General features: G+C 37.2%; 1 protein-coding gene across 8 annotated transcripts in view; it reads right to left on the bottom strand.

Moving 5' to 3' along the window:
* MAP2K4 (mitogen-activated protein kinase kinase 4) overlaps window positions 1–27729 on the bottom strand; it is a 63811-nt gene extending 36082 nt beyond the window's left edge. Inside the window, exons 1-5 of one of the 8 annotated variants that reach the window (XM_044453739.1) lie at window positions 27581–27729; window positions 20508–20540; window positions 9075–9174; window positions 2927–3022; window positions 1648–1704 (exon numbers count right to left, since the gene is read on the bottom strand). In XM_044453739.1, the coding sequence (XP_044309674.1) occupies window positions 1648–1704; window positions 2927–3022; window positions 9075–9174; window positions 20508–20540; window positions 27581–27662 (368 nt within the window). In that variant the 5' untranslated portion in view covers window positions 27663–27729. Of the gene's footprint in view, window positions 1–1647; window positions 1705–2428; window positions 2478–2926; window positions 3023–9074; window positions 9175–20507; window positions 20541–23125; window positions 27443–27580 lie in introns of those variants that run through there. The other 7 variants (XM_044453743.1, XM_044453741.1, XM_044453742.1 and 4 more) reach the window with 7 other exon arrangements.

Below are 27729 nucleotides of genomic sequence, written 5' to 3'. Positions count from 1 at the left end.
ATTTGCCACATTTTATAGTAGGACAGAAAAAAAGGACAGGGGGAGGGGTGGAATTACCAGCAACTGAAAAGCCACAGAAAATATTTTACAGTGATAATGTTTCTTTCCCAGTCACCAAAGTAATAAGTAGGATTCTTGCTCCAGCATGATTAAAATCCTGCACTCCTAAATCCTATTTATCTACTACTAGGCCTCCTTTGCATTCTTACCCTTATTTATCGTTATTTCAATACTGGTATAACAGCTACAGCAGCAGATACACTGGTAAATAACATACATAATGCTACAGCTACCTCACACTGACGCAGAAAAACTGAGGGACAAAAAAATCTGCTTCAAACTATTTGAATGAGCACTATACACTACAACCACTTTTCAAAGCAAACATTAAGAAACAAATGAAATATAAGCCATTGGCTTGGGATGATCCCACTCCAGCATCAAGTATACTACTAACCCCATTCCTGGATTTCAACACAGTGGCATGAATGTTTGCAGGGGGAAAAACCTGAAAGGGAGTAGCTATGCCTATGAATAAATGTGAAGATTTTCATGGACAGATTGGAGAGAACTGAGCCTGACGCTGGGTACTGAGTTCAGCAGTGTGCTGCTGCTTCTCGGCCATCAAGTGGAACTTGTTTTACAGGGTTAACCAGTGTAGGAAGTTTTTGTGTCACATGGAGTAATGGAATAAATCTATGGAATGGTACAGAATCTTAATAATTTTGTGGGACGAAGTTGTCATTTTACAATGAATTTTATCCTCAGGCTTATGTATATTCTAAAGTATGTACAAACTCTTGCCATGCAAAAATATTTAAATCATAAGTTTTACTATTGGAACATGGTATGGGGAATAAAGTCAAATCTAAAATAAGACATTAAAAAACAACAGCTGAGGCTGGGTTCAATTTATCTAAGTTATGGGTTAAATTGTTTCCTGGTTAGCAAGTATGAGGTACTGGACAGATACTGGATCTCTACTCTCCTGGGTTGATAAACAAGGAACTAGCATAATTACTTGCATTCTTGGGATCAGAAGTATTAGGTTCAAATCTGGGTAAGTACAATATTGAATGTCTCATTAATCTAGGTGCATCAGAATGCACTGGATACCTCAGAATCCATGCAAAAATGTGATCTTTTCAGAACAGTATTATTGCTCTCAAGACCAAGAGTAATATTATGGAAATGTGTTTGAGAAGTTCTCAAACCCAATCTGTATTATTTAAATTAAGTGGATACAGTAAAACAACAAACACTTACACAATCACAATGCATGACAACCCTTAAATTGATTGCCTCAGTATCTAAAATTTATGACAGGCTTATTCATTGGAAACTGTTTCTATTTCAGCAGTACATAGACTGTCAGGTGCTTAATGCATGGTGATTGATATATACCTGATTCAAAATTTCTGGATGTGCCCTATCACTCAATAATTTTGGGCGGATATTTATAGAATTTGTGCTGCCTCATTCTTAACATTAGGGTTAACCTCTAGGGTACAACTCTAAAACAAGACTTGTTCAAGAAGAACAGAAGTCCTACAACTACCAGCATACCAAGGCAAACATAGTTGCTGGAGTTTATTTTGTCTAAACATGTACAGGATTATGCCCTTAAGTCAACTTTTTTTGGATTACCTCCTAGTAATTTGATCAGTTCCAAACTCTTCTGTGCTCTTGGTTGCTAGAGGCTCACTAGCAAATATAAAACAAATCATGAAATTTTGGAAGTTACAATTTTCACTAACAATAGAATACTACATTGAATATGATTTAGAAACTACAGGTGAAAGTGGCATCCCACAAGAGGGCTGATTCACAGAAATTTAACTCAGTACACCAATGATTTCTAGGCATGTTTCTGGCTTTTGGAAGGTTTTCACACATACACAGGAATCCATCCCCTTTCCCCTCCTACCTTGAAATAATTTTACAGCTGAAACAAATATAAAATTAAAATATTCATTTGTTTTGGGGGTTGTTAGTCTAGGTATATGTGTGTGCGTGTGTGCACGAGGGGTGTCTGTGCTAATTGTACAGCAATCATTTTTGTCTAACTTTATCAAATGTAATTATCATGTTTAGTCATTGTTAAATGAGATGTTTAGTCGTTTTTCTGTCTAACCTTGCATAGGATTGTGCCTTTAAAAAAGAATGCACAGGTCTATACAGACCCAAAAAAATGATTAAATCTCCTAGCATGCCCCAGTCAACTTCTATCTAAACATGCACAGGACTTAAACTTAAATGACTTATGCAGTGATTGGGTATCTTACTACCAAGTATTACATGTGGCTGGCCAAGGCCCTTATTATAACACTGAGATGCCAGGGACACACACACACACAATTTTCTTTTCTACTCCTATGTGCACCACAACAGTTACCTGTATGCACCCTATTTTTCATGCAAGTCCTACCTTGTGACTTGCATGACATCATGTCATCTACCATGGTTACTGCTTAACCCTGAAAGTGAACAGGATTCCCAAAATGAAGGAGTTTTGAGATTCAAAAAAAGCAGTTTACAATCTGCCTTAACCTTATCTTCTGAGGAAAACCATTCTTGACCTAAATTGTTTGTTTTAAAAAGAAGCGAGATCTTTCTAAGCTAACACCAACCCATCTTAGGAAGGTTGGTATTAGTATTTCAGAAATATTCTGTTGTTGTTGTTTTTTTCTACAGCCAATGATAGTCAGTAAGGACAAAACACTGGAAAGTACAGATATAAATAAAGCAGTGAATTTCATGTTATAAAATAACGAACTATATTAAGAAAGTATTTAATAAATTTACAAACATATTAAATCTCTCATATTATCACAAATTTCTGCAAGGTACTAGAATGGTGTTGATGACTTTTTTCTGGTTATTACAAAAATACTTGAAAATGGGGCTAACAGACAGTTACGCTTACTGTAGCCTGCTGGAAAGTTTCACGATCATCTCCGCTTCTCTCCTTTTGAAAGTGAACGGGGCAATGTGATTACTACCCATTGTTGCTTGAGTATCACTTCAGCCAGGAAAAGAGTTGCAAAAATGACAGGAAAACACAGTGCTGTTATCACATAACACAATAACACATACACACATAGTCATCAAGAAGACAGACTACTTTTTGGATAATAGACAATATGAGCATACTTTAGTTCCTTGCTGAGGTCTAGCTGACAACCCTGCTTGTTGGAAACTAAAAAGAAAGTAAGTGGAAAAGTAAATTTAAAAGCTTTGTCAATGCATTGAATTAAAGCAGTGGAAGTCTACAATCTGAAGCAACCTTAATTGGACATAAACCCCAATGAAATCAGTGGGATTCCTTTCCAAGCAAACCCATATAGAAGATGCATCTAAACCTGGATTTCAGGTGCTGTTTTTCACTTAATGTATGAACTACCTACAGTTAAATTACTAGCTAAACCAAACTGAGTCAATTGCCTTTCGTGGCACAATTTGTTACATTAATTACCACCATGCTGCTTCATTATGTGGTTTTGATAAAGGAAAATTTCTTACCTGAAAACTAGTGCTTGTGTCTTGGATCCACCAATCAGAAATGATAGCTATTACCCAATTTCCTACGGTGGAGTAAACTGAATTCTTCCCTGAGCAACTGGAAGATCTAGAGCTAGCTTTCATTGTCCACTCAGCAATTACTTGAAGAACAATTAAAGAGTTTCTGGATCCGAACCTTTCACAAATATTTCCAGGTAAGAAATCTCCTAACTCTATTCCTAACAAAAAATACCCTTTTAATGCAGAGGGTATGACAAACCAGGGAAAAGGATTAGATATGTTTACACTAAAATAAGCAAAATATCCAGATAAAATGAAAAGGGGGCATGTTAGTTTCACTTTTTTGTTAACCAGGCACAGAGAGATATCTACTATTATGCTTCTCTGCTATGTTTCTTAGAAGTTTTCTTTTCCCCTGCCCCTTACCCTGCAAAAGAAAATCCAGTCAAAGGCTGCAAAGTCAGAATAGGAGAAGTCAATTCTGATCTGTCACTCATACAGAGATCTCTAACATGATGCAGAAAATGGGAAGCAATAATACTTTCTGGCAAATTCAAGAAGAAGGATAGATAACAGTCCTGAGGGCATCTTGCTCAAAGATAAACCTAAGACCACTACAGTAAGATAGACGGATAGACATAATACCCTATACAACTAGCAGAGTTGTACAGTTCCTAAAGTAGCATGCATTCAAAAGCATTACGATTGAAATTCCAATGACTGATATTCTAAGGATGATTATATAAGATACTGGAGATAATCTTATCAGTTATCAAATAGTGAATTCATTCTGGCAATCCATATTCTCCTATACTGTGAAATATAACAACTGCAATGCCTAACATACAGAAAGGCTGCAGCTCAATATAGTAATTTCACAATTCTTGTCAAGAATTTTAATGCAATTGCTTCTTTTCCTGCAGTTACAGATTGGTAATATATTGCATGAACACTGTGGAATGGAAGATTTTACTTAATTTCTCAATCCTGATCCTCAGCCAAGAGAACTATGGGAAGGTATTCAATTCCATCCTTGATACATGTGCAAAATTAGTTTCAAACTTCTCCCAAAGGAACAATCTTCTGGAGAGAGGTCTAGAATATTTTGATAATGTTCTACACAAGCACAGAATTCACAAGTGGGATAACACAGAAATTCTAAGGAGTACTTCTTCATCTATTCCACATAAGCAGAATCAAAAACAACCAGTGCTTCCCAAGGTTAATGCTACTTTCTACTAGATATGGCTTAGTTACTGCAATCTCCTTTGCTTAGATTCTCAACATGCAAAACCCATTCAGATCTAAGGCAATGTCAACTATCTAAAAATTCCTCTAACATCCTCAATTCCTCTAGTTTTTACTCATTTCCATCACATTTTGAATCTTACTCCTCTGAGGACTTTGAAATCTAAATTAACTTGGCCAATAGACTAAAATAACACCTATGTAATGGATTTATTGAACTGGAATATTCTAAACAATTATGTAGCTGAAGATAAACTGAGAAACTTTATACAAGAAGAAACACTGCTCATTGGGATCAATGCAATTCCAAGTTTTCTGGTGACAACTTCCCCTTTCCTTCATTTTTGTCAATTTGTGCTTAGCAAGAAAACGGAAAGGTAAAAGACTTAAGAGGAACTGGCAGTGTTCAATAATAATTCTTTCTGATCAAACATAAATGCAACAAGATGCTAGTCAGCTTGAAAGTGTATGTTTGTATGTTTTAAGTGATACTTGCTTTGAACAAATGTCATCAAACCTGTGATCTAATAGATGCCATAACTCAGAAAACCACTTAACTACAGTAGCTATACCTCAGTAAACAAGGCGCAGCCAGTGTGGGAAACCCCTATACCTGGTCCCTTATTTTCATGAACATCATGTACATATTTCCCTGGCTCTCTAGCAACCATTGTGCAAGATACCTGTGGTATAGTAGGACACAAGCATGCCTACTGCTGTGTTGAGATGAGACTAAGTTGTGCCCGTGTGCTGGAGCCTTAAGCCCAATCTTTTGCAAATTGGCAGGAAAGCACTAGAGTAAGAATTATAGTTGTTGAGTACTATTTCCAAGTTCAATATGAATCACTGTAACATGCTGCAGTACCTCTACACAGGTGCACCAGAGGAGGGAGAGTTGGCTTTATGTCACAAACACACAACAGTTGTACCAGTGTAGGTATCAGGGTCTCCAGATGATATATATTGCTATTTATTTCATTTAAAACTATGCAAAAATCAGATAATGGAAACTGTATATTAATCTACACATTTGAAAGCTTTCAGAAACCTTCAAAAAGGCTGACTGTAATTCTGTATCTAAAGAAGTGAAGCCAGAGGAATAATAGAAGAGATGGAAGTATACAAAACACCATCCTGTCCAAACAAAGAATTTAGGTGAACCCTGATATTTTGAAAGTTGTATCTGTGTTAAGATTCCACTGTGAAACTACCAATGCTAAGGTACTATCATACTGATTACAGGCTACATCTCTCACTCCAAACTGTGCAGCTAAAAGAAAGATATACTTGAGTTTCTACATAGCTACTAATGCAGGAGAGCTAACTCAAGCTCATGATAATGCTTAGGTAAGAGAATCATGATCATATTATAAAAATGTTAAAGCAGAGTAACTAGTAAATATGAATTTGTGCAGTTGGAATTCTAGAACCAATAAAAACATACTGGTCCTAAGGTATAGCATTTTAAGTCCAGAGTCAGCAACACATGAAATAACTTTTATAACACAAAGAAATAATTCTCCTACTGCTAACCAAGGTAGCGGAAGAAAAAGCAAGTGGATACAGCAGGGCATGAATATTCTTTATCTTGGAGTTGGTCAAACTAACACAGAGTTTTATATAAAACATTACGCCTGATTTACACAAAATTGCTGCACAAATTCAGCAGTCTCACACTGAACTAAGTGGCAGACCACAAACTCAAGAGAAAACAATATAGGATGATGGTAAAACCTGTTCTTCCATATATATGTGTGGTGCATGTACTTATCCCCTTTCAAAGCTAACTATACTTTATAGAAATTTCCTTCTTCAGTTGCTTTTCTCCAATAAGCCAAATTCAGAAAATAACACAAATTTCACTTTCTATTCTAAAACAGAGGAACTCCTTTCCTTATCTTTCATGTAATAAATCTGAAAAATCCATCACTGCACCCTGCAACCTGTCAACCTAAAGAGTAGTTCATTTTTGTGGGGAACACACTTATCAATATTTACTTTTCTTTAGATTGTTTTCAAGGACATAGAGATCAAGCAAATCGTCCAATATTTCAAATGTTTAGGAGAAAAACTGTATAACAAGGCCTCCAAAACAGCAAATGCAAAACCCAAAAGCTTAACTTGTAAAAGAAACTTTCTCCTCTAAACTTTCAGTTTTGCTCAACTAGATGAATGGAATGACAAACACAATCACAACATCTATTTGTTTAGCTGCCTTTAAGCTGCACTTGAATTTAGAATCAATAATAGTAATCATCTGTGCAAAGAGAATCTGAAAATCAGTAAGAATTGGACTCTAACAATGAGTTGCCTCCGGCATAGTACAAAAGAACTTCCATAGCAGGTAGCAAAATAACCTAAATATCCAACTCTATCCAAGTGTTATGAAAGTGATAAAACAATGTTAATACGTCCTAGTAAAACTTTTATATACCACATAAGACCTCTTTATAGATATGAAAAACACAAAATCCACTATACACAAATATTAACGAAGAGCAAAGCAAATGAAGCAAATGAAGGCTTCAGTGCAATTTTGTGCATGTCTATGCAGAAGTAAATCCACTGTGTTCAGTGGGGCTTATTCCCAGGTAAGTGGATATAGGACTGTAGCCTAAATTTTTCAAAGGAAGTAATTCAGAAAAGGGTGGGGAAATGGTTATTTCCCATTTCAGAATAATTACCCAATGCAACTTGCATCATACAAGCTGAAATCCTCTCATGGACTACCTGAATGGGATACTGATTCTGTATCTTGTATCCTTGAGTTTTTCACATCAAATATATGATGCATTTAACTTCTGTACTAGATAGTGCATGACCTAGAACAATCCCAAATCCTCAATACAAAATCTCTCCCACGCGCTGTTCTTTACCAAAATTGCCTTAAGTGAAAAGGGGCATTGCCAGCAGGTTGATGAGCCTGAAATTGAAAGATTTATGATTTGATGTATGAAACCGTCAAACAAGAGCTGCTACCATCTACAGAAATTTCAAGTCACTAGATGAAAAAATAATACTAATCAAGAAAGCCACTAGAAGTAAGTGATGTGTCAATTTACTAAGAATTATTCTCATGAAGGAGAAATTCACCAAAGAGTAAAAACCAAAGGAAGAAAACTGTGAAAAGCTACTGTAGAGCAAAAGAAGGAGTGCAGCTAATATGAAAAGACTGAGTCTAGACAGTTCAATTACTCTAATACAGGGGGTAAGTCTTTTGCCTTCAAAAATTGCATGGCATTTTTTGAAGGGTGGGACTATGCTACATGCCAGAGCTCAGCAGATGAAACCTTGCTCTTTCTTTTTTGGATGCAAAACTTACACGTTTTGTAAGAATGTCTATTTGAAATGTCTGGATTTTATCTCTTTCAGAACTGACTGTATAAGAAGTAGGAATGCTTTCCAATATCTTTCAATCATTACTTGAATCCATGCTGAATCAAAACAAGGAAGTACTTCTAAAAGAAGGGGCAAAACTAATATATTCATAGGAAATAGATAGCTCTGAGACATGAATAAAGTAGTGGCATATACAGCAAAACAAAAGCTTCCTATGCTGTACAACACAGGGAAACATTGCCTAGAGGAAATACAAACACCTGAGAGAACAATAGGTACAAGCTCTAAAGATCTTCACTAGCTGAATGTCTGATATTGGTACAAGGGGACATTAATTGCTGCTGATTTTACTACACTTACAGCCTGAGAGGCCACTCATCAATCCAGATTGGTGGATCTGAGAACACAAAACTTACATTTTGATAGTCATACTAAGTGTACAACTACTCTATAATCCATATAACCCTGGATTTGTATAGAAGGCTGTCCATAACACAGAAGGCTGCCTGGGAAATGTTTCAAGTTCTAAGAATTCTCTACATCATGTATTTTGTCAGTTTGTTTAAAAAATCATTTCAATTTTAGAACTAAAATGCCTTAAATATATCTTTTACAAGTATATGAGGGAGCAAGAACTTAGCCATCCTGACAGTAGCAAGCATTGATCAACTTCATCAGTGAATAAGATTAGCCATAAGGGGGGCGTGACTTACCAGCAAATGGCAGTTTTTCATGCACAGTTCAAAGCAGAAGTCTCAATTTAACACTGTAGACAGAATAGCTTATTGTTCTTCTAAATTCCAAATATAAAGTTATGTAAACAGAACATCCTACATCTCAATCTGGACTACAGGATATGTGTGTGTTTTTTTAACTGTCTGCAACACGTATGAGACAAAAGGAAATGCTTTATATTTATACTTCAGAATGGTTCCATCTGGTGGAACTTCTGGTGTTATACTCACATGTGTGGATTCTGAAAAGGAACTCCAGGGTTCAGAGTAAATCGTGCTGTGGATTTGAAAGGTGGATTTGCAAAATTCAACTTCAGTGCTCTGCGCTTACCTGAGAGATAAACAAACACAAAATCTTGTTGGCAAGACAACACAGATTACTGAATTAAGAGCATCAGAAATAAGCCAGAACCAGACAATAAACTTTTCCCCACAAAATATAAGAACTTTTCACAACAGTAATGAATATTTCATATTTTGCCATCAGCCACAGTATCAACAGAAGAACTACTAAGAAGGGCTTTTGAGCTTACTACCAAATTGAGCTACTGAGCAAGTTTATATCTAATAAACATTTTCTTTGCATGAGAATTGTTTTCAACTATTATACTATACACTATATTATACTATAGTACTACACTATACTGTAGTATAGTATATATAGTAATTATATTATATACAAGTTCATGAATGGGAGTTGACAACAAAACATAACTTATTATTACGACATCATCATTAAAGAAAGGCCCATATTATTACTCCAAATATATTGGATCTGAGATAAAGAATGAGTACAGGGGTCAATTAAAAAGGGGCAGGATCACAGCCTAGACTTTAATTACCAGTATATGATGTAATTAGTTCATGAAACTTGGGCAAGCTATTGGTCAAATGAGTGGTTTATTTTATTACTGTCTACTGAAGGATGCAAGATACATCCCCTGTACCTGCACACGTAATTGAGAACTGTGCATTTAAGAATGCATACATCTGTTAAATTAAAAGAGTATGTTAGCATGCACACATCTACATAGCTCTAGATCTGTACATGCAAGAGGATGAGCACATATTTACACATGTATGTAAGTTCTGAGAGTAAACATACATGTGCAATTTTATAATAGCCAATGGCCAATTTAAAATGGGAAATGTGGAATTCTAGACTAAAACAATAACTTTCCTCTGATGTATAACTTCCACAGCATAATAAAACATGTGAATTGCACCTAGTAGTGTGTATGTGCTTGCAACACATATAGAAATATATAGGTGGCTTAGCTCTATCTTTACTTCACAGCACAGGACAGTTAAGCCATGGTCAGTTAAAATATTCCCAACAAAACCTAAGTCTGTCAAACAATTTACTACCACAGTCTGTGATGAAGTAGGCCAATGCCCCAAATGTTTACTGGTTGCCTCAGTGGTTTTTCATGCTGTCCCCCCCCACCCACACACAAACCATCTTCATGTTAGGGAACTAGGATATCCTTGTTTTAGAATTACAGGGGTTACAACAAGCACAGTAAACTTCAATGGAAAATAAATACTTGGTGCAAAAATGGAAAAAAAATCCTCTAATATGACAAAAATAACAATGTTAAAATTTGGTCTATTTTAACACCAGGTGGAAAGAATTGCCTAACTATCTCAATATTAGACTCAAATGTTGTGTTAGTACATTGATTCTAATTAAAACAACTCTAGCTTCTCTTCTGAGTGGGGATGAATAAATCCCAGTATTTTAAACCAGCACATTTATATTATAACATTAACTGGATATTTGGCACACTAATACTAAATACACTTTAACTTTGGAATTGGTGTATTTATTTCCAAGCAAGCGAGCTTAGGACTGTAGATAATGCCTCTCTACTAGACTGATTGTGGTTTTTTTATATTTATGTCTAATAATGTAGCCTAAAGAGTATGCCTAATAAGACAGCCTAGTTACGAATACTAGAGAAGCCTGATTAGGTCTAATATGGATGGCACTGACACACAGTAGCCTGTATGGTCATATTACAGTATTTAATTTCTATTCCCCTGGCACCCAAAAAAGCTGAAGTACTTTGGGCATGACACAGCAACACATACAAATACAGTATAAAATACAAACAACATTAAAATAATATTTAAAAGGCTACCATTCAAAATTTAAAACCACATTTTAAACACACATAAAACATCTAAATAAAGTAAATCTTATGACCTGTTTAGGCAGCTAACAAAGCTCCAGTAAGCTTATTAAATGCCCTGCAGTAGAGAAGTCTTAAGCTAGTGCCAAAAAGTCAGTAAGGTTGGCACCCAGCAGGCCTCAGTGGTGTAGAGCATGAAAGGGAGGGACCAAGAGGAAGTTTCCAATTTGAATTCAACTCATTACATGAGCAGAGGCTTCTCTTTTCAGGTTTGGTAGAAGGCTATTTACATCTCATTATCTGTGGTCTCCATAAAAGAACAGTACCTCACTGGTTTGCGTTTTAGAACCAGAAGGAAAAAGGGACCAGCTCGAAACAGCTTGAATCCAAAGTGAAAAATTCCCCCAGTCTCTTTCCTTTCAGGAACGCTCTGAGCTCCACCCTGGGGGTGGCTCTTGCTGCTGTACAACAGCACAAATGATGAAGTTGTATCAAGGACTGGGTCTTCTATATGCCCCTCTCCCCTGCTGAAAACCCTTTCTCACCTTCCAAAACAGTCCGATTTTTATGCTTTGGTCTGAAAAACGTCACTAGAAAGTTGGAGCTTCAAAGGTTTTGCCCCCACACCCTTGTTCTTCCTCCTCCTCCTCCTGTTTAACATCTGAAGATGATCCCCCCTGAACAGTTTGCAGTGTGAGAGGGACTGGCCCTTTCTTCACAAGTGGGGAACTCACAACTGGGGGAACAACCACTAAAAAGGCCTTTCGTCTTGTTGGTACCAATGGAGGCTCCCTCAGAGGTGGCATTCAGAGGCAGGCCCCAGATCTTGGCAATACTTGGGAGAGGCATTCTGTCAAATACTGCAGCCCCAAGCCATGTATCATACAAGTTAAAATCAACTCCTTGAATTGGGTTTGGAAGCATACAGGCAGCCAATGCAAGCAGGCCAGAATTGACAGGTACTAAATGTTTTAATAAATAAATAATAAATATCTGGTCTCTGTTATTAATCTGGCTGCCAAATTTACACAAGCTGTCGCTTCCAAACAGCCTTCAAGGTAAGTCCTATGTAGAATGTATTGCAGTAATCTAATTTAGAGATTACCAGGACATAGATTACTGATAGGGGCATAGCTGAGCCACCAGAGGAAGCTTGTAGCCACCAAAGCCACCAAGGCCTCAAATGACACAGATGGCTCAAGCAGCAGCCAGAAACTATGAAATTGCTCCTTCAAGACAGTCCAACCCCATCTAGAACAGGTTGAATCCTCTCCATCCAATCTGAAAAACCACCCATTACCAGGACCTCAGCCTTGTCAGGATTATTTCAGTTTATCAAATTCTATCAGATTATCAGTATTATTTCAGTACTGTAAAGTTAATGCTACCTGACACTGCTTTCCATTCTGGAAGTAAATCAAGGAAGATTATTGATATCCTATCATTAATCAACTTGTCATGTCAGAGGTGTATTTGCTCGACTTAGGCTGCAATTCTACACTTACTTAGAATTAAACTCTACAAATCTTAATGGAATTTATTTCTGAGTAAACATGTACATCAGCCTTTCCCAAACTGTTGCCCTTTGGATGTTTTAGACTAAAAGTCATTGTGATAGGGTTGATGGGAGTTGATGTCTAGAACAGCTAAAAAGCCTTTATATATAACATTGCAATGTGTAGCCTTATGCTTCTAGTCTCTCCATCACAAATCAAATTTAGTAGGAAAACGGCCAAATAACCAAAGAGTGGTCCAAATTAACCATTGTGGCATGAATTGCCATTTAAAAAACAAAAACAATAGGGTTTTGGGGGTTTTTTTACTGTCCATGCTACTGCCTGTTCAATTATACGCATATGACATGTAACACTTAATACAACTTTTTCATTTCCAGACTTGAGGAATATGGTAAAGTAAAATTCAAGGCGGCTTGCCACACAGCCACATTCACCTCACATTGCACTGCCACATCTCACAGGAAGGTGGAAAGAAACTGCAGAAGTTAATCTTTCCTACCACTTATACATGGGAAAACAGAGGTTGGCTTTAGCCCATTGCCAAATCAGGGAACTCTCCAAGACCCAAAGGCTCCGAATTTACAAACCCAAGTCTATTAGTATATAAAAATAAAACTAGGTAAGCAGAGCTCACAAACAATGTTTGCTAGTTGTTACTGGCATTAAACTGTTATGTAACTCCAGCATAAGTTATTTTTCAATGAAAGAAAGATAATGGGTATATTCTAATATCTTCAGAACCAGAAGCTTCACAAATACATATCGGATCTGAACTACAGTCATTAAGAAAAAAAGTTCTAAAAGTTCTAAAAAGTGATCTAATAGAAACATAGAAACAGAGAGTCAGAAGGGGTCTCCCAGGTCATCTAGTCTGACCCCTGGCTCCAGCCAGCTCCGCTCATGACATGCCTAGAATATATAATATTCTAGGTATGAAAGCCTGATGCAGAAAACACTACTCTCCTGAATTCTACAAACCCTGTATTTTACTACTTATTTTGTGTCCTAATCAAGTATTTTCCAGTGTGTGCCCTCCAGATGTTTTGAAATAGAATTCTCAGAATTCCTGACCACTCGCAATGTTGATTAGAGCTGATGAAAGTTGAAGTACAAAGCATCTGAAGAGGACCAGGTTAAGGAAAGCTACCCTAGCCTGTCTACAGATTTATGTAGTACTTATGAAACATTGGGGTCAGTCCCTGGATCATGGGCATATATCATGTGTCAAGGTTATGAAACAGCAGACGCTCTGAATAAATGAGATTGGAGCACAGAAACCATTAAGTGAGTTCTGAGTTTCATGGTCCTTTCTGTCTTCTCCAGAAACTACAGTAATATCCTTACAGTTCCAGCATTTAATACACTAATGCCATAATTGTGTTTTGTGGAAAGAAAATAATGAAAGAAACAAAACAAAAAGAATAAGGAGAATTCTCATTTGAAGGATAAGACTTTATTTTGGGAAACTTCTGGAGTCTCAGATACTCTGAGCACATCCAGTGCCCAAACTTAACATGTGGGCTGCATTGACTTTCATGCTGAACATTAATATTGTCAACAGTAGATTTAGTGAGCAGTGAGGTCAACAAAATGGCATACTCAAACCAAGACAAGACAGTATAGAAGGAATTCACTGCACAATTAACCCCAGTTAATGCCCATTTGTGCATGTCCTGCTTCCTACATTATCAAGTTAGCTCTGTACTTTGAAACCCATTGTCTGAAAAGCTGCTTCTTGGTCATAGTATATCAGGTGTTCTGAACTGCCAGGGCTCTGACAAAGAAGGATGCTTCACGGTTCACCACAACTGAATTTTATGCATGGAATTTTAAACTGAATTTAATGCACTGTTATTTAAAAAAAGTTCAATTTGTTCATCCACAGTACTGTATGAGGTTCAGTTTGTGGTGCAAAAATTAGAATTTTGTCTTTGACTTCTTCATGTTCAAATGTTCTGCTACTTTTGTAGGGGGTGCGAACATAAATTAAGCATTTTTCAGGGAGTGTGGGGAACAGAAAAGGTTGGGAACCATCATACTATATGTTCTACTGCCCTCTCATCTTGGGGGCAACCCCAGCAGGCAATTCTTTATAGTCTTTTCATGAGTGCTTTGCGTTTGTTTCCAGTGGACTTCTGTGAAACAGAGCTACTGGAGCAGTGGTAGCAATTAGAGAAACAGCAGAGACAGTATAGAGATATACGGCTTGAATCCAAAGATCCCCTGAGCAAAGTTCCATTCACAGGCCAAAATGAATTTTCAGGAATTTTGCCAGTTCCTCTTCAGCCTTCCACAGCTCCTGAAAAAGTTTTCAAGAGTTTTGGGAGACCCTCTAGAATGTGTGAGGAAGTACTTTGTGGGGGGGGGGGGGGATGTCGTAGGAAGAATAGCTGAAAATAAGCTCCCTACATCACACTCCTACCAGCAGGAATCTCTACTGCACCAGCTGCACCAAATGCTCTTCTGAAAATGGAAAGAGCCCTTCCATCTGCAGGACAGTAAGTCTTGGCCCAAGCCAATAAAATTAGTTTTCTGAAGAAATACCAAAAAGGGATGCTTAGCTGCATAATTTAACCAAAGGCGTATTCTGAAAGTGTCGATGTAACCTTTTTGTGTAATCAATTTTCATGACTTTTCATACCATGTATTTATTTATTGTACATAAAACCAATGTCTAAGTGGTCATAAATGTCAAACTGGTTGTTTCATTCTTTTTTCATTGAGCATAAAACCTTGTATCAGTATTCTTTTTTGACAGATCAATAGAAGTCATGTGTAGTTTTAGAAAAGTTAGCTCTCACAGCTGAAAAAATAAACAAGCATAGGACCTTGAACACGTATCAGCAGTATAACCTAAAGTTATTCACCAAAAGAAGCCCATTTATATATTCAACACAATGCCAACACCTTCTTTTCCCTCAATAGTTATCACATTAAATCTGATACATTTGGTTCATAGGTAAAAAGTTCATTAAAAGTTCAGTATCCAGATTTGAAAAAAAAAAACCAAAACCCAGCAGCCTCTATTTCTTAACCCTGTGTGTCAAGTTCTAGCTGCCAGCTCTTCTTCTACCACTGCTTCAAATTTAAGACTATCCTTATTTCATTATCACTCTCCAAAATTTTCCCTTGAACATGCTCCTGAGCTTCAGCTCAGTTGAGAATGCTGATCAGCTCATAGTTCCTTTTCAGTAAGCTAAGAGCAGCATTGGACAATACAATAGCTATTCACCTTTCTTGGCTGAACACTTGCTGTGCAGGCAGGCAAACTTGCTGTGCAGGCAGGCAAACTCCCAGGAACCTGCCATCATTGCTGAATTTGTATGACTCAGGTATGTACCAGGTCAACAAATCTTCTTGAAAAAGTGTTTTTGTTTTTAACGGATAGGACAAAAAGGAGGGATGAATGGATGGATGGTCAGCATTAATAAAGGAAAGGAACTTTCTAACCAAATATAATTTTGAAAAGACTTGTTATGCTGACATTAGATATAAGATATAAAATTCCTGCCACATCTTGAGAAAATTTCATAGTCTTCTGTTTATTTATAATGTTTTTCAACTGTGACGATTTAAAACCACCAGGACTGTCAAGGCCAAGACATCAGGATTCTTTAGCTGTTTAGTTAGTTGTACAATGCCACTGATGAGAGCAGTGTTCTGCTTCATAATACTACAGAAACAATTGCCTTGTAAAACCTGCAGAATTCTTCTGGTCCAGGTTGCCCTAACAGAGTATCTGTTTAAAATCATGCTGCTAAACTTTAAGAGTAACTCTCCATGAGATGACAGCCACCTTCAGAAAATTTGGGCCACTAGTTTTAGAATACAATTCTAAAGCATAATTACATGGGATTATGTTCCATTTAATCAGTTAAAATAACTTCCAAAACCAATTAAAAGGGTTTGGGAATAAGACAACTGCACCAAGCAATACACTGCATAAACAAAGACACAGAGAATTGTGAGATGTGCATAAATCATTACCTGGTAACTACAAGAGTCATGCAAATTTGATGTGCAGTGAATTATGCATACAATACGTAAATCAGCTGTGGGCTGTCTACTTCTGTAATTTTTTTTTGATGTGACCTTTACTGCTGCCCCAAGTCTCCATCTATTATTTCAGCTAGAACTGTCGTACTGTGGACAACTTCATTCATCTTTCAAGCAGCCATCTGCTTATCTCCCTCTAAAATCAGTAGTAAGTATAATACAATCTGGTTACTGTAGAAAGAACTGTGAATCCATAACACTAAAAACTTGGACAATAGGCAGAACAAAAGACAAACATGAGGAAAAAGAGAGCAAAAGCACAAGCTTTGCATCATGCAAGCATCTTGTTGTGAGGAACCACAACTTAGGGCCAAAATATACATGATGCTTCTCCAGGGTAATTTGATTTAAATCACTAGTTGGTTTAAAAACTAGATTTAAATCATGGTTTTCTACATAATTTGCATGCCTCCCTTACCAGTAGGTAGAGGAACTTCATTAAAACATTTCCAAACTGGGTCTCTTTTATGGCCTGCTGCCATTATAGTTTTTCTCCTCCAGGGAAAGAATAATATGATAAAACTCAGACTATACACAAAAAGAGCCAAAGGCTTGTGGAGTATTCAGCTCAAAAGGTTTCACTTTCATTTTTATTGCTTGCCCCTCCCTCCTCACACTCAGCCTCTTGGGCAGATCTATTTCACTTCCAATCTTCTTCTATTCATTGAATTTTTTGAAACTTAGCACTTAAGAGGTAAGGGGTTGATTCTGTATACGTAGACTTGTAAAGAAACAATGGGATTAAGGTCTTTTTCTCGACTTTGTTTATTTTATAATATTTTTGTTCTGAAGAAGAGGCACGTGATCTTCATACTCAGCTTTGAGAACTGTAAAACCAAGCATCTGTTCTAATATATTCTAGATAGAAAAATTGCCCAATAATCTTACAGAAACCTCTAGAAGAGCATGTCATTGTGAATGGATTAATGGAATTCATTTACCCAAAAGTTTAAACTTTGCTTGAATATACAGCCTCATGCTATATAATTAAAAACTAAGCCTTATTTCATGATGAATAACTTTTGCACTATAATGTATCTTAAACAGAAAAATATCCTTAGATAAATTTTTCCTCAAAAAGCATTTTACTTTAAAAAATCCAATTTAAATAAAAAATCTGATTTTAATAAAAATCAATTTTAAATTTTAAAAATCCATTTTAAGACATTTCTTTTTTAAAAAATCATTGATTATTAGCCATCCCGTGTTTCTCCCACAATTTCAGTCAATATGAGCCAGGTCAGGGGTGGACATTCTGGATTAGGGCTCTGTTATGGTAGAAGTAGGGAGGCTATAATTGTTTTCCTCTGTTGCAGTCCCAATCTGCCTACCTTCCTCTATGGCTGCTATTAGCATCTAGAGGAAATCTAATCCCAGTGCCCTTAACTACAAGACTCCCAACCAGATTGGGACTATAGCAGAGGCAATGAGTTAAAGTCCTCTCCTCCCATGCCCAAATATCTGAGATCCTATTAACTTTTAAAACCCTTTCCAGCAAATACCATTCATATCCACTACAGCACAACAGTCTAAGAATCAGGACCAACATACGTAAAATTGGCAATAGCATCCAGAAGTGTAAGAGGAAAACAGCTCCATACAACAGTGGTGTTATAATAGGGAAAAACACCATGGAAGTTCTCTCAGGAATCATTCAAATCTTTTCAGGTTTTTTTTGTCTTGGCAAATTTTCTTTATATATAACCTTTGTTCTACTAGAAATGTATCTCAATTGATTAGAAAATACTATTTCCCACAGGAACCCCAGTCCTGGAATATTATACTTTAACACTGATATTAAACTCCATTTATTATTTTATGGTTGGCTAGCAGTAATATAGGGAGCATGAACCAACCATTTTATACTTGAGTATAATTCACATACTATGGATCATCTTTATAAGCCTCAGACAGAAAACCTTGACACAAATTATTGAATGTCAGCATTAATCTTACAAGCATTGCATCACTTCTAAATTAAATATGCAGATTCATTAACTTAAAATAAAAATTAAAACATATACAGTCTGAATTAAATTCATGATGCATATGTTTAATGATATAAGGTTAACCCAGTAAAGAGAAAAACTGCTAGCAGTGCCATGTTTGGTCTCCAGTAATGCTCTCCCTGAACAATGGCAAGCAATCATAAAAATATAATGAACATAGCAATTACAAAATGAAAGCCATAGGAGAATGAAACAATGAAAAACTTAATTGTGCAGAGCTTCCATTAATCATCCAAATATGGACTTAGAATGACAGATAACAACATTTTCTGACCTTTATAAAGACTTCAGTATCACTGCATGTAGCTGGTCATATGTTCAAAAAATTGCTACCTCAAAGCAAATAACTTTGAAGCCTCACTGGGTCACCTAAAATAAAACCATACCACACAGGAGGAAACCATGATTCAGCAGTCTTTGCCACGTTTAAGATCTAAGGTCCCATGCCCAGCATCTCCAGTCAAAACATCCAGTCATAACAGTGGCACAGGCCATTTCATGAGATCTTGGAGAGTCACTGCACATAGCAGAATGGGCTAATGGCCTGACGTCATAAGGCAGCTCACACATAGTTTGCTAATCGGACTAGGAACCCTAAGCAGAGATATGTGGTGGAAAATTTTCAAGTTTATCTCTGAAAAATTTTCTATTTCATCAGTTAATTAGTTAAAATAATGCAGGTAAATTGAAAATACAGGATTAGGCAAACTTAGCAGTTTCAAACTTGTAATTGATGTTTTTCAATTTATCATCCTTAGTATTTTTGTGAGAGAATATGTATATATAAATTCATATATACATTGATATAGTGCATACATATCAATGATATACATATTATAAACTGCCCAGAGAGCTTCGGCTGTGGAGCAGTATAGAAATGAAATGAATAAATAAATGTCTCAGAGGAAATGAAACTAATAAGTGGCGATAGAAAAACTGAAGGTGCCCCAACAACTATGGTGGAAGAGAACTGAACTCTATTAAATCAGATGAGTAATTGTCCACAAATCAATAAATACTTCATGGCCAGGGCGACTTATTTTATATTGTTATTTATTTTATATTATTATTTTTATATTGTTATTTTTGTATTTTACTTCATGTTGTGAGCCGCCCCAAGGCTTCGGTGAATGGGGCGGCATAGAAATGTTTTAATAAATAAATAAAATTTAACATAGGAATTCTTTACCTTTGCTGTTTACTAAATACAGTAAAATAAACATGCCAAATTACATCTCTCTGAGGCACATTTCAGCAATATGGTACCCTCCATATGTTTTGGACTGCATCTCCTAGAATTCCTGAACATTAGCCATGTTCACTAAAGCTAATGAGAGCTCAAGTCCAAAACATTTTGAAGGCACCAGGTTGACAAAGGCTGTTCTAGGGTATCAGAAAATTTTCTGAGGCAAACTGAAAATGTTCCTATGCAAATAATTCCATGCAAATGACCCAAATTTTCACTGGAATTTTTTCTGAATTTTTTTATGGTAATTTTCCGAAAACCAATATCATTGATTCTAAAGTGCTGAAAGTGAAGTCCATCCTGAAATAATAATAATAATAATTCCAGTAGTTATGGACACTTTTTCACACAGTCATAATAGTTAAGACTATCCAAAGCCAAGTATCTCTCTGTTACAAACAATTCCACTATATTTTATCTGACAAAAAGCAAAAAACTTGCATTCATTACAATTTAGGTAGCCACTGTGGCAACAACTATCTGTGAGCCCTGTCATTCGTTGTTCAAAATGAATAACAGACATTAAAGTACTGTTTACAAATTAGTGGATCTGATATTTGGAAGCAAGATGAAAAATGGAAGCTCTGCGCATTTATTAATGCATGGCTGGTTAGTTAGATCAACAGTGGACACATTCCCAATACCAAGAATGATATAAAAATAAAATAAAATAGCATAATACTATAAAACATGTAGCTTACTTTGTGCTTTTTCACAGAAGTTTATCTGAAAGCCTAAAGCAAAAAAGATAAGTTCTAGTTCATTTGCTGAAAATTACAGATATCCACAACCTTTAAAATCACATTTCATGTTCATTTTTCAAAAAAACTGATACACCAAATAAAAGGCTTGACATAGGCAAGATAGTGCCAAGGTTATACAGAGAAGGTTCCAATTATCTCAGTGTAGTCAATTTTGAATGCTATTTGGAAAAGAAAGGGTTGTACTATACTGTACAAAACATCAGCAGAGGATCAATTGGGTATCCAGATCTGGTCAACTACAGAGGTTAAATATTAGTTTGTGGTTAACTTAACAAACAGAATGTTTAGAACATATGGAAAATTTTGGTAATAAAGTTCCCATATGATGTCTTCTGCAGTGGTATTCTTCCAGTTATTAAGTAAAAACTTGAAAATGATTGTGTTATGGAAACTTCTCTCCTCAATTTAGAGTTCTACATAAAAATGGGACTGTTTTCCTTGGGTATAATGCACAAGTACTGTTGTCACGACTTTCACAGCTTTATGATTTACATGATCAGAAATATATGTATCTCAGTATAGTTCGACATGGCAGTCATATACAGGCAGATGCTGTTTGTCCAAATTGTATAAATTGTGCAGCTGAAGTCTATTTGCCTAATTTATTTTACATTAATTTAAACTATTTCTATTAATTGTAAAGAACAGCAAGTAAATATCCAAGGTACTGTCATACCAATTTCTCCCACTCAAAATCTTTTTAGCCCCTCTTTCTTCTGATCTATCTTAAGCTTTATCTGCATATTTTAAGGACAGCCAATTTTAAATGAAACAAGAATTTCAGGCTGCTGAATTCTCTGCATAATTCTAATTTCTATCCACATCAAAGAATAATGCAGTCAAAAACACATGAAGCACTAATCATACGCCTCTTCTCATAATATTGCAATGTAGTATATTGGTTTTTGTAGATACAGAACTCAAGTTAGAATAACTTGCTGAGAGCCACCCTGTAGTCCATGGAACTTTAGGATACCTTGATTTGCCAGTTTAGTTTTAACTCTCAGTCCATTAGATTACCTATAATCAAGCAGTCAATTAAGATGATATGCTTACACTAGAAGCAGCAGATAATAAATGGGACCAATGAAAAGAGCAGCCTTCTCTGTTGATTCTTGGGACCTCTGCTATCATAACTCACACCATAATAACAACAACCTGGCTGCAAAAGACTAAGTCTGTCTGATACTCTGTTTCAATAGCCTATTTGAGTATCCAATACTTAGACCAGCCCAATAACATAAAAAACCCTATTGACAGAGCATTACACCAGACTACTGTTATATTTGTAATTTTTTAAAGGATGAAGGAGCAGATAAAACACTCTGCAAATGTTATGAAGTAAAATCAAGTTAACCATATTTAGTTGATAGTGTTGCTTCTGACAGTTAAAAATAATTCCTTGTTCTGACTGGGTTTCCATAACTACCTCATTTACAAAGTTAAAGCAAGCTCATGAAAACACTCAGTTACAAGTTAGAAACAAGGGAGTTGAAATTATATGCAAATCAAAAGGAAAGAATCTACTCTTTGGCATTTAACAACAGCTTGGAAGCACACAGAGCCCAGTCATACAGTTTAAGATTTGCTATCCACTGCTAATCTCCCTGATGTTTAGCATTTTTCTTGAAGGAGAAAAAGGACTCCCAATTATTACACCAGGATTAGACCTAAAAGGTAATGCAGGGAGCAGACATATTTTCTAAACAGCAGAAAAGAACAGAAAGCAATCTTGATTGCATCAAAGTAAAGTAGCTGACAATCTGTCAGAGTCTAACACTCTTACTGTTAGAATTAAGGACCTTTTAGACTTACAGAGAGCAAAAGGTACCTCCCACTAAAAAAATGACACTAGAACAGGATACTTCACCAAATCCAAAGAGAGGAATAAAGCAAGATTCTGCCAATTATGGGGGGGGGGGGGTTTTGGTTTTTTTTTTTTTTTTTTTTTTGCATTTTATGCTATTTTCAAAATTTGGAAAGACTGCAGAATCTGACTCTTCAGACTAAAATAATGAAGAAATAAAAAGAGGGTTTGCTATGAGAAACAGAAACAAGAGGTTAACATAGTAAAAAGACTGATATTAAGTAGCATGATTCAAGAGCTGAAAGGATTTTTGGTTAACTAATTAGACACAACCCAGCATCCAAAATATCAAAATGTTAACAAAGTAGGCAACCTAGCACTCCAGATATTTTAGACTACAACTCCCATCAACAAATAGTCAAGGATTATTGGAATTTTAATCCAAAATATCTGGATGGCATCAGGTTGCCTATCTTTGCTTTAACCAGAAACTTGGAAATAGAGTTAGCTTTAAAAATGACCCCTGGTAAAACTGTGGGTCATAATCTTGCTTCAAGTGCCTACTCCCATATTAGATTTTCAAGCGCTAAATTCTCTACCTAGAAATGCACAGAAACATTTTCCAAGTGATGTAAAAAGCAATATTGAAACATCTAAATCTTGGAGCAGAAATGAAGTCTATCAAATCAATCAATATCCTACGAGTCATTTCAAGAAGTTAATAAGCTCTTCACTTGCTTTAAATTACCTCTCTTCCTATGTGGCCAGTTCATCCACTTTTATTCATGACTGAAAATTTCCTATGCTTGGCTCTCCACCATACATTTCACAAAATTCATACTTGGTGGATGTTGTGGACAGTGAAGGAGGAAAAAGGTATCAGTGAAGCTCAATAATTCCAATGGGACACTCATCATCTTAATACATCAAGGGAATGACTGGATTTATCATTTCCAATATAAACTCTTACCTGACGGAGTCCAGAGATAGAATGAGCTTATCTATTCTTATAATTGTGCATACAGCAAATGATAGAATGAGCTTATCTATTCTTATAATTGTGCATACAGCAAATGAAAGATCTGCAGGAATACTTCCAGTCCTCAGCCACAATTTATGGTTCTGTTCTGAAGATCACAGGATCATACCCACATGGAACTCTCAATCATGCAAATTTCCCCAGTCACTTCAGCAATACTTACAGAAGTACCAGCATATCTTACACACATGGAGTCAGCATAGATCTCCGATTTGTTGGTTCCTTTTTGAACAGAGTCTACAGTGGTAATTTGAAAGATGTTTTTGTATGCAAAATTTTGTATGCAAAAAAACAAAATTTTCTGTACTAAGAAGTTTCCAATTTTATTTATGTTCCTCATCCTAATGCAGCTTGATAAAAGTAATGACCAAAATTTGCTATAGTCTCAGATTTTTCAAAAAATATTAAACACTGTGAAAGCCCTATTCAGTTATATATTAATCAGTTGTAAGTTATATGACCTGCAATAAGAACACATATTTCCTTACAAAATAACCAATGTGTACACATGAAGCTGACTCAGATCAATATTTTAGATAATGGCTAGTATCCAGTTTCCCTTGCCATTGACATATTGGCTTCTGTCAGCAGAACAGTAAAGGGCATGATTTCCCCTCCATTCCTCCATTCCCTTTGGAACCCTACACATGCTCTCTAGGTTTGGGAGGATCCTCTGAGGCAGATTTGGGGTAGGGGGCTGCAAGGGGCAGGAATGTTCTGTTGCATCAAATGGGATTTTGTCCAAATATGTTTCATTACTGATTTCCTTAATTTATTTAGTTTTCATTCATTCTGATTCTTGATCAAATTAGATTATGAGCATCACATGTAAGGATGGAACAGAATATACTAAAATATTTTGCAATTTAAAATATTCAATTTTCTAGCATAGGAAACAGGCAGGAGACAGGATGAAAAACAGCCACTTTATTTTTTCCTGAGGAATAGCAGTTCTGGTCAGCCTGTAATCAGGTAAAATAATTTGCTTATTGAAGACTGGATATTTCTTATATTGTGATTATTTTACAACTGTATTTCTATGATTTACTGGTGTTCCATTGTTGGATCAGCATACTCATTGCAGAGCCAAAATTATGGAGATTGAGAGACCAGGTGCTACAGTAATTAATGTTGGACTGGCGACCTGGGCGATCTGACCTCCACTTGGCCATGAAGCTCACTGGGTGACTTTGGGAGAGTTACTCACTCTCAACCTAACCTGTCTCGGAGTTGAAGGCTGTTGCTGTAAGCACAAATGGGTGCTATGTAAGCTTCTTTGAGTTCCTCACAAAATGAAAACAGCATGACAGAAACACAATGTAATAACAATGTCACTAAACTCTACAGAATGGTTTGGTATAGCATGGCCATATGGTTTTTAGTGCAATGAGCAAGTTTTAAACTCTATCCTACACCACTACTTCAGGCACAAGTGTAATTTGAAAAAACACTTTTCTGACTTAATACTGTAATGAGCCCAAATCCAGCCCTTCAGTGTGGGCTGTTTACTAACATCTAAGGAAACTAACATAAAAAAACCAAGGCCACACAGCTACGTAATCAGAACACAAATGCCACAATAATATATTGAGTTTTTGAGTATAACCACACTGAGGAACTAGTAAAGTTAAATCCAAGGTGTTCACAGTACCGCTTCTGCTACTTGAGAAATAGAAGAATGTATTTCTAACACTCCCTTCTTTTCATGGGATATTACTTGGAAATAATTCTAGGATTAATTTCAACCTACAAACAAACAAAAAGTCTTATACCCTGCTATATACAGCCATACTTTCCAATCCCAGTCTAAAATCACTGGGTAGATGAACAGTCAAGGAATATCAAAATAATGGGAGTACCTTGTTACAGGAGTGTAAAAATGCTTGTTTGATAATTGCTAGGTAATCTAACCATGGCTAAACAGCATCAAGTACATTTTTTCTAGTTACACACAGTAACTCAGTGAGTTTTACACATTTCTGAGTGCTAAATCAAAAACACTATACCGTGACAAAACTGTAGAATGTTTACATGAACATCAGACCTGCACAAGGAACCCCTGGCCTCTCATGTAATTACCTAATCAAGAGTAATGGAACTCTGAATAAAAACAGAATAGCTCACTATACTGGTGTCTTACTTTATCTTGTCAGCTTCAGAGACAAGCCAAGATAAAACTGCCAATGCAGGAAAAGTGGTTTCTAAAATACTGGCCTTGTAATTTTTTAAAAAACAAAACAAAGCAGAAGGCTAATCTCCAATGTCACCTTAGCATTGAAACTTAGTAACATTTACTATTTTAGTGGGGGGGTATATGTCAGTTATTTCAAACATAGCAAAATCCTTATATGGGAAGTATGTTTATGTACGAAATAAGATGTGATAAATAGACTCATACTTGACAATTGCAAGCCCATGTACTCCATTGCATGTATGCATACTGGGAAGTAGCAGTCACAGCTTTGGTGTATACAGTGAACATATGATGCTGCCTTGTATTGAACCAGATCACCAGTCTGTAAAATCAAGTACTGTCTACTCTTCTGAATGGCAGCAGTTTTCCAAAATCCCATGCAGATGTGTAGACATCATTTGAATTAGAGATGCTACGGATTAAACCTCAGAACCTGTGCTTTCTGGTGTAGCTGGTTCCAAAGATGCAGTCCCAGCACTGAAAACACTCTGCCCAAGGTCCAGATGTGATCAGTTGTATTGGGGTGGGGTTAGAGTTATATGATTATGGATTAAAATGTCAGTCTTCACTGTTTTCCCACAGCACCATTCCTGCTTTCAATAGTATAACTGTAATCTCATATGCATTTCACTAAATATACTACTGGTTTTTTTAACTCCCACACATTGAAAGGACTTATAAGTATAGTGATGACTTTAGGTATATTTAAGATATACACTCAGCTCAATATTCTAACATGCTTTTCCTAAAATAGAGATGTTCAAGTCTCCCTCTTCAGAGCTTTTGTAAGTATACAGAAATAGAGAGAGATTCTTGTGGATATAGTCAGAACTATGTGGTGGCAACCCCAAGTTATTTTCTCATAAATGACTTACTCAATATGCACACAAAGATGCTAAGAAAAGGACATCATCCTCCAGCTACATGCCCCATTCATGCATTACTGCAATCCTAGAAACACTGTCCTACTCCCCTTCCTTCACACTCCTCCATGGAGAGAAGCACTCAGGAACCACGCTCTCCATGCATTTCTCATTCAATCTAGAGCACCTGCTGACGTCCAATTTCAGAAAGGAGCAGCCCATATCTGTACGAAGGTATACCACCTCCTACCCCACGTATCCATACAAGGGCCCTCATCCAGCATGCTTTACCTCCGCGATCTCCCCCGCCCCCAGGACAATTACACGCCGTAGGAAACATGCTGTAACCCCTTCCCGACCCTAACGCATGCGTCTTTCTCACACATACCTTGTCAGTCAACCCCACGTCACAGCCCTAGCGAAAGCTCAACTTGCTCTACCTTTGCACTCGCACGCCTTATCTGGCACATTAATTCTGGCTTCTCTCTAGGGATCGCACCCAAGCGATAGAATTCCTGGCACCACCCTCGGGATCGGTCCTCAACCCTACTTTACTCACATTCCCGGAAATCTCCCGCACATCCTTACAGATCACTTGGCTCCAAACCGACAGAAGGCCCAGAGTTTTCTAGAGCTCATCCTCCATCGACTGTTTACACGAACGCGTACCTCTAGATCAACGCACCCCGCGAACGGGCACACACACACCCGCTCGTTCACTGCTCGTGTCGCCCATAACCCCCGCCTCCTCTTGCGACCCTGAACACACCAGGGTGCCCGGTCTCCTAAACACACACCACACCCCTTCACCCCGAATCCGCACGCTGCGAGGCTATTGTCGAACTGGGTCTTCCCTGTTTTGCCGTCGGACTCAGCCTTCTCCGCCTCCTCTTCCCCGGAGCGCGCTCTCAGGCCTATCATCCTCGGGAGAGGCCTGGTCCTCTGCCCAGCTTGGGCGCTCCCTCCAGTCCCTACAGCCAGCCAGACAGGCAAGCAGGCAGGCAGGCAGGCGGCTCGTACAAGGAGGCCGGGGCTGCAGCGCGGCCTAGGGCCAGGTGGGGGGCCCGCTCCGGGCCCGGGTGCCGCTCCCGAGGCGCGCTCCCTTACCCTGCATGCTGCTGACTGTCGTGTGCGCCGCCTGCGAGCCGCCGCCGGAGCCAGCGCCAGGACCGGGGCTGGGAGCCGCCATTGTACAGCGCGCCAGACGCGGAGGGAGGGAGGGAAGGAGGGAGGGAGGGAGAGATGGACGGATGGCG

This window comes from Varanus komodoensis, unplaced genomic scaffold, assembly GCF_004798865.1.
Source record: "Varanus komodoensis strain SLA01 unplaced genomic scaffold, ASM479886v1 scaffold7_1, whole genome shotgun sequence".
Classification (NCBI taxonomy): domain Eukaryota; kingdom Metazoa; phylum Chordata; class Lepidosauria; order Squamata; family Varanidae; genus Varanus; species Varanus komodoensis.
Note: the sequence above shows the minus strand (reverse complement) of the source record. Positions and strands in the feature narration are given on the sequence as shown.